Raw genomic sequence first — 17,225 nt, 5'->3', positions numbered from 1 at the left:
GGTTGAAATTATCCTAATACACAGCTTGAAGAAAGACAGTGCAGGTCACTTTAAAAAAGAAAAAAGCCAACATCAGCATCCGTATTAAAAAAATGGCCTTTTATTAAAACAAGATGCTCATTTACAAGTCAAGCGAGAATCCTTTTGCTGGAAAAAAAGCAACGCGCCTTTACAAAAAAGGGGAGCATTCACATACACAACCAGCATGGGAATGACATTTTTGCATTGTAGCTTATTACAGTGTCAGCCCGCCCTGAAGTTTGACTTTGTTACATTACAACACGGCTGATGGAGAGACTAAATTAATTTCAGGCAGTGGGTTAAAAAAAAGAAAGAGCTTTATCCGTTTGTTGTCCTCACAGGACACAACTTTCCTCATTCTGGAGGAATAGAAAGAAAATAAACTGCACGCTCTTCAGTTTAAATACAAATAGAAATTTGAGAGGACATATGATCAAAGTGTAAAAATGGTAAGCTCTTGATGCAGGAGGATACAGCACAGACACAGCTAACGCTAACAGAATATTCCCCCATCTTTTAAATTAAAAAAACAATCCCCCGTGAGCTCGAGTGAGTGGCTCATTTTACCTGCACAAGCATTTGTACCGTCATCACACGCACTCCCTGTCATTTAGTTATAAAAATAAATACAAGTTGACGGAGAAATTGTGTTTGGATAAAAAAAGATCCAGAATCAGCCCAGATATAACTATTATGTATACTGGCAGGTCCTGTTAAGACTATCAATGTGACAGACAGGGCCTTTTGTTCCACTTGATTCCTGCTTCAACTATTTCAGTGCCCTTTGATAGATAGAAAGAGTCCAACATGTCCATCTGGCTTTTGTTACAGTGAAGACCAACTTACACTTCACAGTCGTCAGATCCGTATTAAAAATAAACAAAAAGACATTTTCTTTCCCTGCATCTCGTCCTTCTTGTTCTGCTCCATCCCCCTTTTTCCTCTCTGGTTTTCTCAGAGCCAGGGGTGCCAGGCGGGGTCCATGCGACACAGATTGTCCAGGCTGTTTGCTGCAGCCACCAGTGTGTTGACCTTGCTCTCTCCTCCCTCGAACAGAGCCAGGTTGTGGAGGCGGGACATGATGGCCGTGACGGCCTTCTGGACCAATGAGACCAACTGCTGGGAGTCCATGTTCTCTGGTTGGCCGGCCGGGGACAGAGGCATGGACGTGTCCTCCTGCGTCTTCTTGTGCCACGCAATGATCTCATCGCGGAGGACCGCCTTAAGGATGCCGTCCACCTGTCAGACGAACATGAGACGTAAATCATAAAGAATCAGTTGCAATGTGTACAATAATCACTGAAACCTCACGCAACTAATGTTCAGAGAGACTTTTATATTTTAGATAACTTCGTGGAGAAGTTTCTTGTGAGCCCGAATTTACCAAAGTAGCTTTGCAGGAATAAACTAAAAGTATCATATTAGCTTTGATTCAGAGCAAAAAAGTTAATGCAAAAGGTGAAATTAATCATTATTTGTGATCGCAAAAATGTTAAATGTTTTTTTACTTGTAATAACATTCTAGAAAAAAACAATACTTAACTAACTTAATTTGCTTTATTCATTAATTGTATTAAGTGGATCGGTTCTCAGTACTGTCCAATGCATCCAAGTAAAGTCTCAATTAAGTGTCAAAGGAAGCATTTTTCCATCTTCTGGACAGACTTTTCTAAGCCGTGTGTTGAAAGTGTCCGTCGTGGGAACAAGAGCAATGAAACCTGATAAAACCTCAGGTTAAATAAAGCCAGTGCCAATCTCAGACATATAAAACAAAGCTGTAAAGTTAAATTGAGGTCGTGTCAATCATCCTGAAGGAAATCTCTCCGTGTTGTGAGCAGCTCATTATGGGGCCACAGAACTAAAATACATGACCACAACACCAGCAATGATCACCCAGCGCGGAGCACAGTGTTCCCCAAACGTACGTAAAGTGTTTAAATGGCTCCAGACTTTAATATATTTGAGTGGATGATTGTTACGTTTCTGTGGCGTTCCCGAGAAAAGTCTGTTTACTTTGACCGTACGTCTGGAGCTTAACGAGTTCACATCGTCAAGTGTTGTGTTCATTTACAGCTTAAGCGCTCCGGCTCCGTCCACATGAGTCAGGCTTTAAGTACGAGCTAGACCTAGACGTAGACACCACACGCCTGTCATTACTGCCCTGCTGCAGGTTCGTTATGCAACCCTGGGCCTGCGCGGGCTTTCATTGCATTGTTTTGTTTTGAGTTGAACTTCCTCTCTGGGTTTATCTAAGTTTAAGTGCTATACAGAATCTGGAGAACTCAGCGGGAGCTTAAACTCCACAACAGACCTCTGCGTCCTCGTGACAGAATGAAGTATATCCTCGCCGATACTGCCAGCTGACTTGAACCTCTCATTTTAAAATACACTCCTCCTTAAACCCTGCTAAGACTCGTGCCATCTGGGTCACGTTGAGCAAGTGTAATTGTGCAAATGTACTTATTTTAACATTTAAGTGTAATAATAACAGCACTGGTGGTGTAACGGACCGCTCTCAATCCGTAATCTGTTCGCATCCCCCCCCTCGCATTTCATCGCGCTGATTCATTACACAGTTTAAGCAAATAAAGTTTTACTGTTGATCGTTATCCAACAATAATCAGTAAAATATGCGATCAGGACATCAACATTATGCTTCTCTAGCTGCAGATCCCTGGTAGTAAAACACAGTCTGCGTTCAAACTGATAGGAGAGCTGCTAAACGTGGCAGCGCGGTTACATTATGATGCGTTCAGGCTCTGCTCAAGGAAAATTAGCATTGGGCAAAGGTAAATAAAATGTTATTATGATGTATTTATATGTGATGTATTCTATTAATCTAAATTCATTTCTTTATTATTATTCTGATTTGTAGTTTATTTGGAAACATAAGAATGTAACAATTGTGTAACAATTTTTTTAGAGCAGACAAGTTACCTTAAAGTTTGGCTGTGCAAAGCATCGTGCCACAGCAATCATGGAGGCAGTGAGCGGGCCTGAGACGCCGATGGTGGTCAGGAACTCTGAGATGTTCGGCGTCAGACGGAAGGGAACGGGTCGGTTGGCGTCCAGGTCGCCTGAGGCGTCGTTGATGTCGAAGCGGAAGTAGGAGACGTTCAGCTTTCCTGTGTCCTAAAAACAGACAATTCAGAAAAGTATGAGTGAGAAGTTTGCGTAAGAAAAGACATTGTAAGTAAAGCATTCTTCAGGGTTACGCACTCATAACCACAAACAATTTAAGAAAAATGATCTAATGTATTCCTTTCTGATGTATTCTCCGCAGTCCTTAAACCACATGAGCCCTGCAAGAAAATAACCCTTCTTCAGAAAGGCTAGGGGACTTACAAAACAAGCGCACGCCAACAAAACGGCTACTGTTATTGATCTGCATGCCCCGGACGCCGTCACACGTCAAACTATCGGCAGCAGAACATCTATAATCCTCAATTCACTCCCACTCCTCTCGCCCCTGTCGCTCCCTGCTGACTTAAATATATACAGGCAAGTTTTCATCTTTAAGCCTGCATTTATGTGCGGGAGGACCGCTACACAAGCAGCCATTCCGGGGAAGATAAGCTCCCTTATATGAAAAGGTGAGTGCATCTGACAGCTTTATAGCAGAGCATTTCATTCCCGCTCCTGCTCCCTCTCCTCCTGTTTCGCCTCTTTCCCTGGCTTCCCCCTTCTTCTTAATTCCCCCCCCCCCGCCTCTCTCTCTATCCTACTGTCATTTGCTTCTCCAGGCCTCAGCGGAGGACCTCAAGGCAGTGGGCTGAGACACCAGCAACCCCCAAGAGGCTCAGATAAGCCTGCAGACAGTTGGCTCTAGAAGCAGCGCGCAGAATGCTAAATCACCACACGAGCGGCCAGCGACGGCTTCATTTTGTAGGTTGTGTGAATGGGGTGACGCAACATTAATGTGTAAGATGCAGTGTCTTGGAGCTGTGAACTTGACTGTGGGAAATAGATACAGAGTCATTTTCAGAGCAAGTGGCAACGGTATCAAAGGAGATGGAGAAAGGAAATGTAGCGTATTCTGAGGAGACGATGCCATGTAATGACAGGTCGTGAGAAAATTAAATGTATGACTGAATTACAGCCTGGTGAATGCCACAAAGAAGTGCCTTCATGACTGATGCCTCGAAGCATCATTGAGCTCTATAAGTGCCAACTTGGAGGAACATGAGGTCTCCATTGAGGCAGGGTGGGGCACAATGCTCTGGCTGCGATGTCCTGTCCTTGCACTTGCTCTCTGTTTGTGTGTAATGTTTGTGTGTGTGTGTGTGTATGCTCTCCGTACCGTAATCCTGCTGTGTCTAATGGGATCTGCGGAGTGGAACAGGCAGAGAGGGGGCTTAATACTAGCGCTTAGCTGCCCGGAGGAACGCCTGTCAGCAAAGGCCGATTAGGATCAGAAGGGTGGGGTGGCCGACTGACACAATCATCTTTAATAATGACTTTTAGAAAGCCGTCCGCGGACACGAGCGGCAGACGGATGCGTGCGGACTGAGAGGCAGATGCACACACACACAAACACGGCCTCTTCAAATTGAAACGTCTTTGATAGCTGTAGAGCAGAGGGACTGAATCTAACGTTCTGTCAAAACATGGTTCGCTTTGACAGCGGCTGGCTGACTGATAGGCCTAGCGTGAATGTCACGGGGGAGAATGGTAATTCATACGGCCAGATAGGGAGACGGTAATGGTGATCTCTTAATGCATCTGTGAGAGTGTATATCTATTGAATTAGCTCCCGTCACACGAATGCCACTCGCCCTTGACAGAGAGTTGGACATGTTTCTGCTTGTGTATGTTTGAATTCTCCTCCTACCTGTGCTATCTGCAGCATCTCAGGGTTGAGCCTGTTGAGGTGGAGCATGAACTCCGCCAGTCCTATGAGGGCCAGCTGGATGGTGAACATCTTCCTGAAGGTCCAGTAATCAGTAGCATTCGGGAAGGTGTGGAGGGCCCACTCCTTCAGCATGCTGCGAGGCACCATGTTCCCCTGCACCTCCTTCAGGATGTCCCTCAAGACCTGAGGTGGGAGTAAAGGCATACCATTAGAGGAGGTCACAATTGCAGCAGTTTACACAGATGTGCGATTGAGACGAGTGGGGAGAAGACTGTGAGTGAGTGAGAGGAGGCGGGGCTATGCAGGCGATGCAGCGGTGTGTGAGGGCGTGTGTAATAAAAAGGCCTTAATGATGAATGATCGTTCATGAGTTCCAGACTCATCCTCAAAGTCTTTTGAGGATGAGTCTCAAGTCACTGTGTGTGAGACTCCAGTCTGTATCCATACCTGGTGGCTGGCTTGCGTGCCTCTGGCCTGCACAGTGGCCAGACGATCGTAATATCTGGAAATGGGGTTGTCATGTTCGATGCCCTTCTTGGCGCAGCGTTGTTTGTAGATTTCCACCAATGACAGAGATGAAGGGTTGTCCTCTACCAGCCGCATCTGAGGCGACACTGCCACCACTCTGGGCACTGGAGAGATGGGAGAGAGGTAAGAAGAGGGAAAAAATACCAAGTCAATGACAGGCAAACTGTAAACATCCGGCTGCACTTCCTAAGAAACGGCCCCTGTTTCACCACAGTGTAAACCCCAGATCTAAATCTACGTCTAAAATACTCCAGAGTTGGGAAACGGCCACCCTGAAGGCGTGCCGTCGCTCAACACCAAGCAGGGTGAAAGGAGGTGAAAGGCTGTGCATGGGTTGTCCAGAGAAGCCAGTCAAAACATTTACATACTATAGCACACCAAATCAAATCAATACCAGCCATTCCAGTTGCGAGGAAATGGGTTGGAAGGGACTGTTGAATTCCCGACACACATTTCCCCCTTAAGCAGACCAATCTAGTGCATAAATGGAGAGTGGGCAAACATCTGGGAGGCAAACCACAAGGGGGATGACCGGACAGGAAATAGCACTTGAAAGCAAATTTAAATTGTGTTTGTGAGTGAGACGGCCACAGAAAGAGTAGACAAATTAAAAAGGAGAAGGCCATTGCCAGAGGTGACCGTGTGTTTCTGATCACCAAAGACGAAAAGCTCTGATCAGATCCGTGATGAACAAATGTGCAAACAAATTAAAAAAAGGAGACAATCCTATTTTCTTGGATCAAGCGACAACTTAAAAGAAGCAAATGAGGCAAAAGCAACATAACCCAAGAGAAAGATCCTCCCTAGTGCCTGTGTGCTTCTCTCTCTCATCTCTCGTCCTACCGGTGAAGAAGAGGTGTCTCTTGGTGGTCTCCTTCCTCTTCTCCAGACACGGGTTGAGGAGCCGGAGAAGCTGCAGAACCCTCTCCTCCCGGCGCGACTCGGTCAGGCAAGCGTCGTTCATCACCAGGTAAGGGTAGATTTTGCCATTGTGGCCGCGGATGTAGAGACGACGTGCGGCTGTGTTGTGTTTCTGAACAATCTCCACTCTGGGCATGAACCTGGAGAGAGGAGCAGAGAGACAGAGTGAAATGATTAACGATATGGGAGGGATGCCATGTTCCACATGCGTTTGTTGCCAGTTTTCTATTTTATCCACAGGCAGCAGAAGTAGATGCATCTTGCATCCATCAGCCATGTCCAACATAATCAACAAGTGTTTTTTTTTTATAATAGAGGGCTCTTGTGTGTCAGGGTCCTTTACCTCGCTATCTTAATGTAATAGTGTGTTGGTTTGGGCATGAGGAATTCCCCGGGGATCTCCACCTCGGCCGTCTGTGCAGAGAAGTTGCTGAGGAAGCGACACTTCTCCTCAATGAGGAAGAACTTGGGCAGCTGCTTGGTCTTGGCCTCCAGGATCTTGATCCACTTCTTCAGCTTGGAGATCAAATTGTGAAGCTTCATGGAGCCCGGCACGCTGAAGTCAAAGTCTGGTAGGGGCAAAGGAAACAGTCAAGAATCTCTTTACAGCAACGGCATTTTCATCTCTGCATCACTTTAAATCTCCAATTGTTTCCCATAATTCTAAGAAGACAGCAAGCAATACAACATGTGAGCTGTGCATCAAATGCTTATTAACTAACAGTGGCCTGGTGGAATTAATAGTTTAGTATCAATGGCAGAAAGCGGAATGTGATATTAATATCTAAAAAAAGAAAAACAACAGCTTAAAAGCAGATGCAGGCCGCCAGTGATTTGGATGTGGCGTGATGAAATCCTACAGCTAGCTGAGAAAGTGTGGTACTTAATCAACTACCCTCAAAATGCCCTTCAGCAAGACACTGACCCCCATAACTGTTCCAGTGGAGCTGCTCTCAGCCGCCAACATTACAAGACTGTAACAGCAGTGCGCAGCTCCCAGGTGTGCTTTTGTGTGCGTTTGACCTTTCACCTCGCCCGCAGCAATAAGCTCAGAGAGCCGCGCTATGAATACCAATGTGTTTACATTGCTAAATGAAATACTAGCAGGGGTTAAAACACATACAAGCAGCAAACGCACAGGGGACGGTGAGTAGAGTCAAATATAATGAAAGAAAATAGACCAGAAATAAATATAATCAAAGAGACGTTTAAGGCGTATCGGTCAGATGACATTTCAAATCCAAACACTACAAGGCCGGTTTGAGACCAGAAACGGTTAAGATTAATTGAAGCGAGATGTGGGTATTTGCTTTAACATTATTTACACAGCAACATGGACTAAGAACACCTTGTTTTTCACAGTGATGGCCTAGAGGCAGAAAGTGGTTACAGAAACGCACATCTGGGAAATGTCCATTCTAAATATTGTGTTGCACTGTTGGCCACCTCACTCCAGCAGTGTGGTGAAGTGCCTTGCTTAAGGGAACTTCCAGGGTAAGTTATTCATTGCAGGCTGGCAGCACAAGGAGAACTGCTCTATCGACTTAAAACTCCCAAGTGGAGGCTGGGAGCTGATTAAATTAGAGCTATAAAAATGAGTCTTAAAGTATTAAATTCCTGTTTCAAGTCACAACTCATATTGCACATAACATATTGTGATGAGCTGCAGACATAACAACGGAAGGAGGGGAAGTGAGCCAGGCAGGTTTTCCATTTTACAAAAAAAGCCCGCAGGACATCTGTCACACACACACACACACACACACACACACACACACACACACACACACACACACACACACACACACACACACACACACACACACACACACACACACACACACACACACACACACACACACACACACACACACACACACGCACACACACACAACTGCAAGGCATTGCCATTTCAAACCTGTTCAATCTCTCCCAGAGTGAGACCTCCTAATACTTTAAATAAGCCCTTTAAAACAGCCAATGTTCTTTTCGTAGTGGCCCCATTTTTCCATCCGTCTGCCTGCAATTCACCTGCCTCGATAGCAGAGGTAAAATTGAAACAGTCCTGAAGATTTGCAACCCAACAACAATGCAGCACCCTATAAGTGTATAATGCTTACAAATAGAAAAGGCGGGACATGCTCCACTCCTTCCGAGACCATAACGCACTCTAGTAATGTCATTCCATCTTTATCAGATATAAAACATTTCACCTGTTTAAATCTGGAGACGGCTGCACGTAAGAGGCAGGCAATGTGTTTTTACAAACCATAAAAATGTCTGAATATTTGAAGTATTCGTAACCAGCGATTCACCTGGTTTTGAGTTAATATAGCAGGACAATAATAAACCTGCAGCCAGTTTCTGGGAGGAAATACAGGGGTCCTGTGTGGCAAGTGCAATGCCGCCAGAGAGAGCAGAGGAGAGTTGTGTTCAACCCCAATGAACTCATCTTTGACCCTTGCTCCGTCAGCTCGCTAGGGGAATAGTATGCTGAGAGACGGAGTGTGGTGTGGAAAGTAGCCAGGCTGCCCTCTGACCTGTGTGTAGAAACCAGCGCTGGTAGTCTGCTCTACCTGACAGACCACAGCAGAGGATCTGCACTTCTGCACCAAAATATGGATCCAGACTGAGGAGGTGAGCCACCTCTGTATATATAGAAGCACCATTCCCTCAAGTCTCACTGCCCTGCTCCTCTCTCAGGGTGGGATTGTGTGTATGTGTGTGGTGGGATGAAGTAAACTCAACTGTATTGTGTCAGATTGGTGAGCTGAAGTCTTGAACGCATCAGAGGTCATCACAGCAGTGTGTATGGAGGGTATTAAAGGGGTTTCTGGCAATAGAAGTTCACATTTAAAGCTATGACTGACAACCAATTGACGGTAGGTAGGTGCTAAGCCAAAGCCAAATTGCTACACAGAGTTCCATTTAACTATGGTTAATTTCATTTCAGAATGATAAATGACTCTTTAATAGGCACAGAATTAAAAAGCAAGGAAACTTGTGCATTTCTTTTTCAAAAAAGCTCTTCTGACAAAAGTCTCTGGAACAGATCCACTGCTAAAACAGTAACTCATGCAAATAGCATTCGCCGTAATTGGATTTGAATGCCTCCCTGCTGCCAAATGTTATATGTGCACACATAAACCCATATTTTCCGGCCCACAAACCCTGTGAAAGCGAGTGAGCCACTAACGTGGTTCGGGGAATGGGAGCTTGGCTGCTCAGCAGCTCTGTAAACCCTGTTTGTTCCGCTCTGCAAGGCTTGTGTGGTTTCAGTCTCTGTCGGCCGTGCTCCCACGTCGCTGTGGGGACAGCTGGGTAGTGAGGGTCGGCAGGCACTCTGCGACGCAGAAGCCCCGGTGATGCCCGGCTGCGTGAGCACAGCTGGCACTGCAACATCTGGTTTCAAGATTCATCAGCACAGCGCTCGCTCTCTCTCTTGTTTGTGTTGTTCATTCAGTCAGTCCCATGATTTTGCTCGCTAACGCCATCACACCTGTCTTCATGTTTTCTCATCCCCATTATTTCCTTGTTGCTAATCTGCCCTCTTCTATCTTTTATGCTCATCTCTGTGGCTTTATAGGCTCGTCAGCACTGGCTCAACTTTATTATGGCTTTTTTCCCCTCCGCGTCAGGTGATAATTTTTTTCTCCCTAGCTGCTTTTCATTCACTCACAGTCCTTGTCCTCCACTATCCCAGGGCCAAACACATTAGCTCTATTGGCCACTCTCAAGACCAGCGGAGGGGAAAAGCACAGGAGAGACTGAAGAGCGGAGGGAGGGAGGAGTGGCATGTGGAAATGCACGGCAAAAGGGAGAGTGGGCCGTTTACTGTGAGGGTAATTCAGCGAACATGTATGTGTGCAGTCAGTCTGTAGGAGTGAAAAGAAGTCAGCAAAGAGGTTTATTTGAACACAGAAAGCTGGGGAAGCTGCAGCGATTCTTGTTTAAACCGGGTCCAGTGAACTGTGGTTCAACTCCCTTATGTAATCGCAGGGAAACAGACATGCAGCTTCCAAAAACAGGGGAATGATTGTTTAGAGAAAAATGTCTCAGAGGGCTGGCTACACTAGAACTGCACCTGTCCCGTTGGATACCTCAGCTTGCATATGAATCTAAACATGCCGGCCAACACTGGAGGCTAGTCTGAAGTCGGAAGGTGTAGTCCAACATCAAGGGAAAGTCCAGTAGATGTTTGTCCAACATTAAAAAACCCCAATGGACCATTTTCTTGATACTATTGTAGGTCATCCTATTTTGATGAACACCAGCAACGGATGTTAATTTTGGCATTTCATTGCTAATTCTACTCTTCTACGAGTGATGTTCTCACAATGAGAACATAATAGCTAGCCTGCAAAGGTTTTGAACAAACATAACAGGGAATGAGGGTTTAAGGTTTCATCTCATTGCCACGCTAGCTTTAGTAGCAGTATACTCTCCCCCAATGTTCCAATGTTATATTTTAACCATATTCACTTTTCCTCCAGCAAGCAACCCATGAACCATGCTTGGCAGGGTTAGGGTTAATAGTTAGGGTAGTGTCGAGATGTACTGCAACAAATAAAGCTTTACAGACATTTAAACCCTACTTATTTCTGCATCTCTCTACTGAATTTTATTTCTTAAACTGAAACTTTTATTCTTTATTTGCTTTTTGACTGTTTAGAAATGTTCTTAATTGTTTTGAAATCTTGTTTTCTTCTGCATTTAGTTTTGATGCTTTTGATGGTTTTATGTGAAGCCCTTTGAATCGCCTTGTTGAAATGTGCTCTACAAATAAACTTGCCTTGCCTAAATACTGAATTTTTACAACAGAGTGCATTGTTTCATGGTTTCAGCTGAGGCAAGAGACCTGAGAGTCTTCTCCTCCATTTCATCAAACCGGTGACAGGCTTTGTGCCCGTTGAGATCATCACCGCAGTGCTGCACCAGCCGAGATTAGAAATGCAGCTGACTGGTGTATAATCAAAACCATTGTGGGCGTGTGTGCACACAGTATAATAAAGACACAAACTGACACACACAAACACACAAACTGACACACACACAAACTGACACACGCACACACACACCTAACCATTTACCACCTCCAACCCCTCCCTAAATCAAATCATATGGTTGGAAACCTTAATTACATTGCAGAGCACCAATGCTCTCGCTGCTCCAAGTGACAGTGCTGTGTGTCCCGACTGCGCTGATACGAGTATCACAAGTGTCCACGCAGATATAGTGTTAACGGTTCAATATATCACAACAGAGGCCAGTTGGGCCCCCGTCTCATAATTTTAACCAGTGTATACACACAGTAACACAAATGCTCCTCTTGTTAGCTGACAGGTAGTGGATCTCTGATGTCAAATGGTGCTGCATGTCTTGCTACCTGGGCAATTGTCACACCTTGTCAAAAATAGAAGTGTTTTTTTGTTTTTTTGTGGTTGTCTGAAATGCTTCATTTCTTTATGTCTTTTCAAGTTGCCAAGTGTTATGACACAGTTGCAAAGAGGTAAAGCAGCAGTGTTAAAAAAGTTAACATGGCTGAAAGTCGTGGAAATAAAGCAAACAAACAACAAAGTTCAAAAAGTAAACACAGGAAACGGAGGGCAGGTGTTTGCAAAGAATGACCTCAAAATAAAAGTGCCCTCAGGCACTTGTTTTTCATTCTGTCTCTTCTGTGTGGCTCCATGTCTATAAAGCCAGGTGTGAGCTTATTTTAAAAGCCAACCAACCTGTTGTGAACTGTCCCTTCATCTTCTGGAAAACAGGGTCCTGGGCTGTGGCCTGGGCCCGGCGGGCCAGCGACTCAGAGGCAGCACTGGAGAACATGGTGGAAACATTGGAGACGTTCTCCAAGCCAACACCAAAGGTGCTAACAAGCTTCTTGACAAAGTTTAGTGTGTGCGGTGTGATCTTGGCGTCGGACACGGCACCACTTTTCTCAAAGGCCACGGAGTAGCACTTAGCCAGGCCCTGCTGGAGCTGCCTCAAGACCTGCAGAGGGAGAGGAGGAAGGGAAAGAAATAGTGAGGAAAAGTCCCTGATGAACACAGGAGCTTAACATTAGCAGTTTAGCTACGTGGTGTGAGCAGATGAGCCTGTCACTGAGATTTCTCCAAGCGGCATGTATGGGACTGAATTACAATATAGCAGTCTGATCAGGTTAGTTGTTCCGAATGTTTGAAAGTTTGTTCCTCCACAGCTTGTTTTCAACGTGCAGTTCTCTTCCCGACACGTAGCGTGGCTGGATCTGACACGATCGTCGTGCTATAATTTGTGACCTGTGCTACAAAACTTTCCACCTCTGTCGCACCAGTGCTACGCGCAAAAAAAAGAAAGAAAAGAAAGTGAATGTACAGCCCAGTACACATTCCTTGAGGAACAAAGGTGCGGCGATGTGATGCCATACAGTAACCGAAGAAAGGGAGAGAGGGATGGTGATGATGGCATAGCGTGCCCCTTGTGTGCCCAGTGGAACGAAGCAGAGAGCCTGCAGCTGCTGCCGAGTGCCCCAAACCCTCAAAGATAATCACACAGATACATACACACACCAACAAACTTCCGGCCCCTAATCCCTTTCCCCATCCTACACGCTCAGCGCACCCATCCATCAACTGTCTCAGTCTTCTCTCCCGCTGCCTCTTTCTCCCAGTCTTCCCCTCCATCCAGAGAACAGCTACCCTGCGTGGATTCTGCCGAGCATTGCGAAAACAATTTGCAGCAGCACCAAGCTCAGTGTAGACGACCGTGTCAGGCCCACCTCCCGCACTGACATCAGCACAATTTGTGAAATTAGGGGGAAAAGCTGCCGGCTGAATGAGCTAAATCATTCGAAATACCAGGCAAAAAAAATCAGAATCTTTTATCTGAAATGTACACAGGCTCCAACATATCCTGCATATGTTCATGGCTAAACACTAGTTCAGTCAGGGGATGGGAAACAAGGAGGACCGAGTCAAAGACAGACAATAACACTTCAGACTAAACAGATGTGTCAGAACTTCAGAGGGACTGGGGTCATCTGGGTGACCAGGTGGCGTGACACACGTATACACAAGATGTGCACTCCAACTCGCTTTCACACATTTGTACAGATGCATGAAAAATCCTCACCACCAGCTGGATTATTTTCTCACCATCTGATCCACAGAAAACATGTCGACAAAGTCAGACACACAGTAAACCAGCGTCTTTGTTCGTCTCACCTCTTCATGCCAGTTCTCCCTGAACCACACCATCTGGTCCACGATGCCCTCCAGGGAGGAGAGCAGGGTGGGGTGTAGTTCACGCTGCATGTGCATGATCCGGCTGCAGCGCCACATTGGGGCTGTCGCCCTGATGGGTCCCGGGTCGGAGGCCCCTGAGTGAGGCTGGGCCCCCACTGAACTGGGCTGCTGTTGTCCAGATGCATCTGGGCAAAAAGAGTGGGTAAGATGAGGAAAGGAGTGGTGGAGGCGATGTAAAAGAGGGAATACGGAGAAAAGAAGAAAGAAAGAGGAGGAAAAAAGGTGTCTTTAAGAAAAGATGAACAGATACACAGTCCAGAGTAAAAATGAAGAGAAGCTTCATGTTCAAGAGCAGCCTCCATATACTATAACACATTGTCTTCCCCTATATGTCCACACATTGTAGAAGTAGAAACAAGCTGTGAATGGTCAGAGTATGATAAAGACGCAACACACTAAAGACGGCCATATTTACTTACCACTTTTGTAGCGCTCCCTCTGCTCGATCTTGAGTGTCAGGTAAAGGGTGCGGATAGGGAAGTAGACAGCCTGGGGGTACACTCGTCCCACCTAGCAGATAAAAGAGGGTCACAGATTACATTTCAAAGACTCCCCCTCAGGACCGCAAAGGGAGAAAGGGGGGGAGAGAGAGAAAGAGAGAGAGAGAGAGAAAGTGAGCATACGTAGACAGAGGAGGAGAAGGAAGAGATGGAGGGAGGGGAGAGATACTGTTTGAGCATGTGTGTAAGAGAGAGTGAGATCATACTGATACAGCCGGAGACCTCTGCTGTAACAGAGGGAGTGTTTGAAGCTTCGAGTCAGGGGAGTTAGAGAAGTTAAAAACGCGTCATGGCTGAATTACAAAACTGCATGTGATTGATGATGAAATTGCCCTCAAGACTTTCAAGAAAAGTCACTGACAACATTGGAAAGCTTAAATGGTTGAAGTAAGGACAGAAGAGATTTGAAGTTGCAAAATCACCTCAAACTTGGTGGAGTAAAGTTGCTTTGATAAGGATGTAGCGGGTGTATTCAGTGTGGTGTATAATTCATGCGTCTGCTTCAGGTCACACGGTTCATTTGAAGAGATGGGGTTAGTTCGCTGTGTAGTCTGTTGTACAGCATCAAAGCTAAATCTCTTTGAATAATAAACTGAGAATCAATGTTTCGAAAAGAAAATAGCCACTCTGCCAGCACATGTTCCCTTCTTCAGTTTATCATGGTTTGATCTGAACAGGTGGTTAATGTTACACGGGACACAAAACGTGGTTTCCGCAGTTCACTTTGTAATGTGACGGGACACGACGGGTCAATCTTCCTTTTAAACATAATGCACACATCGAAAGCAAGGCCAAGTCACCCAGCTGGAGGTTTCTTTCATTCCCCATCCCTCCATGCAGTGCTGCAAGCTCAGATGCCAATATGTTAATCGTCTTGAACAGGCAGTCGAGGCTCTGAACAGATTCTCAGACGCCCCTTTATGTGGCCACAATATCAATTCAGCACTGGTCACCAAAAGGACATTTTAATACGTAAGAGCGCATCACGCACAGATACTGAAAAGGAATGACACTTTAAGAGTCAAATGACATACAAATAGTCTAGCTCCCTCAGTCAGCGTGACTGCAAAGCGAGTGCCTAAAAGGTACAAAATGAGCTGTGACAAAGCTCCCTAAAATTTGAGAAAGCTGAGAATAGTGATCTGCAGCTAAGTCTCATCTTTAAATGCATGTTTTAGAAAATATGGCCAGGTTTGTGTATAATGTGAGAACTGATAACTCATGTTCCTCTCTGCTTTGCCACACCCTGTTCTCAAAAGTGATTTAAAAAAACTATTACTTATTATTAGTACAAGAACAATAAGCAGATTGTATTTTTATTTATTTTTTATCTGCGACTTTAGGATATTGGTGAAAGACCAAACGACAAAGTTCTCTCAGGTCTCGGTGCAGAATTTCATAGGCTGCAATTACAAAGCTACTTGATCCCTCCAGACCCTCTACATGCCTAGAGGGCAGAAAGGGATACCTCCACATCTCAACAACATACCTTCAGTATGACTAATACTGGGACTAAGATGGATCGTGGTGGTGGAGAGGGATACAAGAGAGATAGAGAAAGCAAAAAGATTTTTTTCCATACTTCAGCCTCAGGCTAAATGGATTTGAGAACCGGTAATCTTTCTCGGACTCTATCTATCCACGCTCCTTTGACATCTTGCTCAGGTCTTCAGAAGGATTTTCAAAGAGCACAAATCAAGTTTAGGCAAGAGCTAGCCCAGGTTAAAAGCCGCCGAGAGACAGAATGGGTCGGCCTGCAAATATCTAGAACATGCTGCAGTGAAATACTACAAGAGAAAATAAAACAAGCTGACTCTGAGCTGGACATGTCTAAAAGTCTTCAAGAGACTCAGCTGCAAAGGCAAGTGAGACCGATCTAATTAACCAACTGGAGAAAGAGGCTGTCGCAGGTTTAAGCCTGGAGAAGTTTCAAAAGGGAAGAGCGACTACTATTATCAAATTGAACATCCTGGAAAACACTCACCACTTCCTCAGTGGTGAGCTGATGCAGCTGTGGAGCATCTTCAGCCACCACCAAAAGGTTTTAGCTGCGCTTTTGTGGCTGAAGGGCATCTATACGATGCTTTCAATGCCAACGGACACAGTGAAGAAAAACTCCTCTTTTGCGAATATGTAGAAATGTTTAAACTACCCAGTTGTTACGTAAATACAAATATGGAAACTGTGCACTGCAGATATTTTAAGTTAAATATAGGCACATTTGCATCACCCTATATATACGCAGTATTCTGCACACTGCCTTCTCTTTATCGCTGATATTTTCTATATTGAATTTACAGCAAATGCGTATTTTTTTCTGATCCTCCTTTTCACAGTGCTTAAAAACAGAGGAAAGAGAGAGAGATTTAGAAGTGAAAAATACTGAGATGAGAAACGAAGAAGAGACTCTTACTGGAAGATCTAAGTGGCAGCTAACCGCAGCATTGAAGATGAGAGGAAGGGAAGCAGAGGAGGAAGAGGAGGGACCAGAGATCAGCTTGCTAATGGGAAGATAAGAAATGTCACATTTGGCGAGGCCGAGGTGGGCCGAGGGGAAGAGTGTGAGTGGGAGACGAGGAGGAGGCAGCGGGAGAGGGTGGGAGCCGGTCCGGGGTGGGGTGTCGAGCTGCTCTGTTAACTTCTGATTCATCTTCCCGCCTGCCCCCAGGCACTCTTCTCCTCACCTTCATCAATATTTCAACATACGTTTTTTAAACATCCCGCCGCTGCGAAGAAACTAAATAATTCAGGTGTTCGGCAGAGACAAAGACTGCCATGCATTAAAATGCGGTTTTCTCTCTCCATACAAAGGGGGGTGAAGGAAAGGTGTTAACCTTTTGCCCTTCAGTCATTACGGGGTGGTGAGGCGGACCAAAGGGAGGACTGGATCTTCATCGTTGGAAAATCTCTATCAGTCCCTCATTGACAGCTAATCATATACATGCAAACGGCAGGTGCTGCTTTATGTGACTCAACTGTAACTAAGAGGTCACAACTTTGAGCCTTGTAACAACCACCTGAACCGTTTCAAGTCAAATGTGCATATTTTATAGTAGATATGCACACCGGGGAAAGCCCACAGCGGTACTAGTACCATCATTTGAGAAGCACTCCTTT

At 45.3% G+C, this 17,225-nt stretch overlaps 1 protein-coding gene across 2 annotated transcripts in view; it reads right to left on the bottom strand.

Annotated features, from left to right (window-relative positions):
* Nucleotides 1-352: 352 nt before the first annotated feature.
* trrap (transformation/transcription domain-associated protein) overlaps nucleotides 353-17,225 on the bottom strand; it is a 76,499-nt gene continuing 59,626 nt past the window's right edge. For both annotated transcript variants that reach the window (XM_068582877.1, XM_068582878.1), the window contains 9 exons: nucleotides 14,028-14,118; nucleotides 13,528-13,733; nucleotides 12,055-12,316; nucleotides 6,666-6,891; nucleotides 6,245-6,462; nucleotides 5,321-5,505; nucleotides 4,853-5,056; nucleotides 2,959-3,153; nucleotides 353-1,260 (listed from right to left, as the gene is read on the bottom strand). In XM_068582877.1, the coding sequence (XP_068438978.1) occupies nucleotides 976-1,260; nucleotides 2,959-3,153; nucleotides 4,853-5,056; nucleotides 5,321-5,505; nucleotides 6,245-6,462; nucleotides 6,666-6,891; nucleotides 12,055-12,316; nucleotides 13,528-13,733; nucleotides 14,028-14,118 (1,872 nt within the window). In that variant the 3' untranslated portion in view covers nucleotides 353-975. The remainder of the gene's footprint in view (nucleotides 1,261-2,958; nucleotides 3,154-4,852; nucleotides 5,057-5,320; nucleotides 5,506-6,244; nucleotides 6,463-6,665; nucleotides 6,892-12,054; nucleotides 12,317-13,527; nucleotides 13,734-14,027; nucleotides 14,119-17,225) is intronic.

Source organism: Clinocottus analis, unplaced genomic scaffold (assembly GCF_023055335.1).
Source record: "Clinocottus analis isolate CAN_PGR_092001 unplaced genomic scaffold, fCliAna1.0.p SCAF_19, whole genome shotgun sequence".
NCBI classification, from domain to species: Eukaryota; Metazoa; Chordata; class Actinopteri; order Perciformes; family Cottidae; genus Clinocottus; species Clinocottus analis.
The sequence above is the reverse complement of the archived record's forward strand: the minus strand, read 5'-3'. Positions and strand labels throughout refer to the sequence as shown.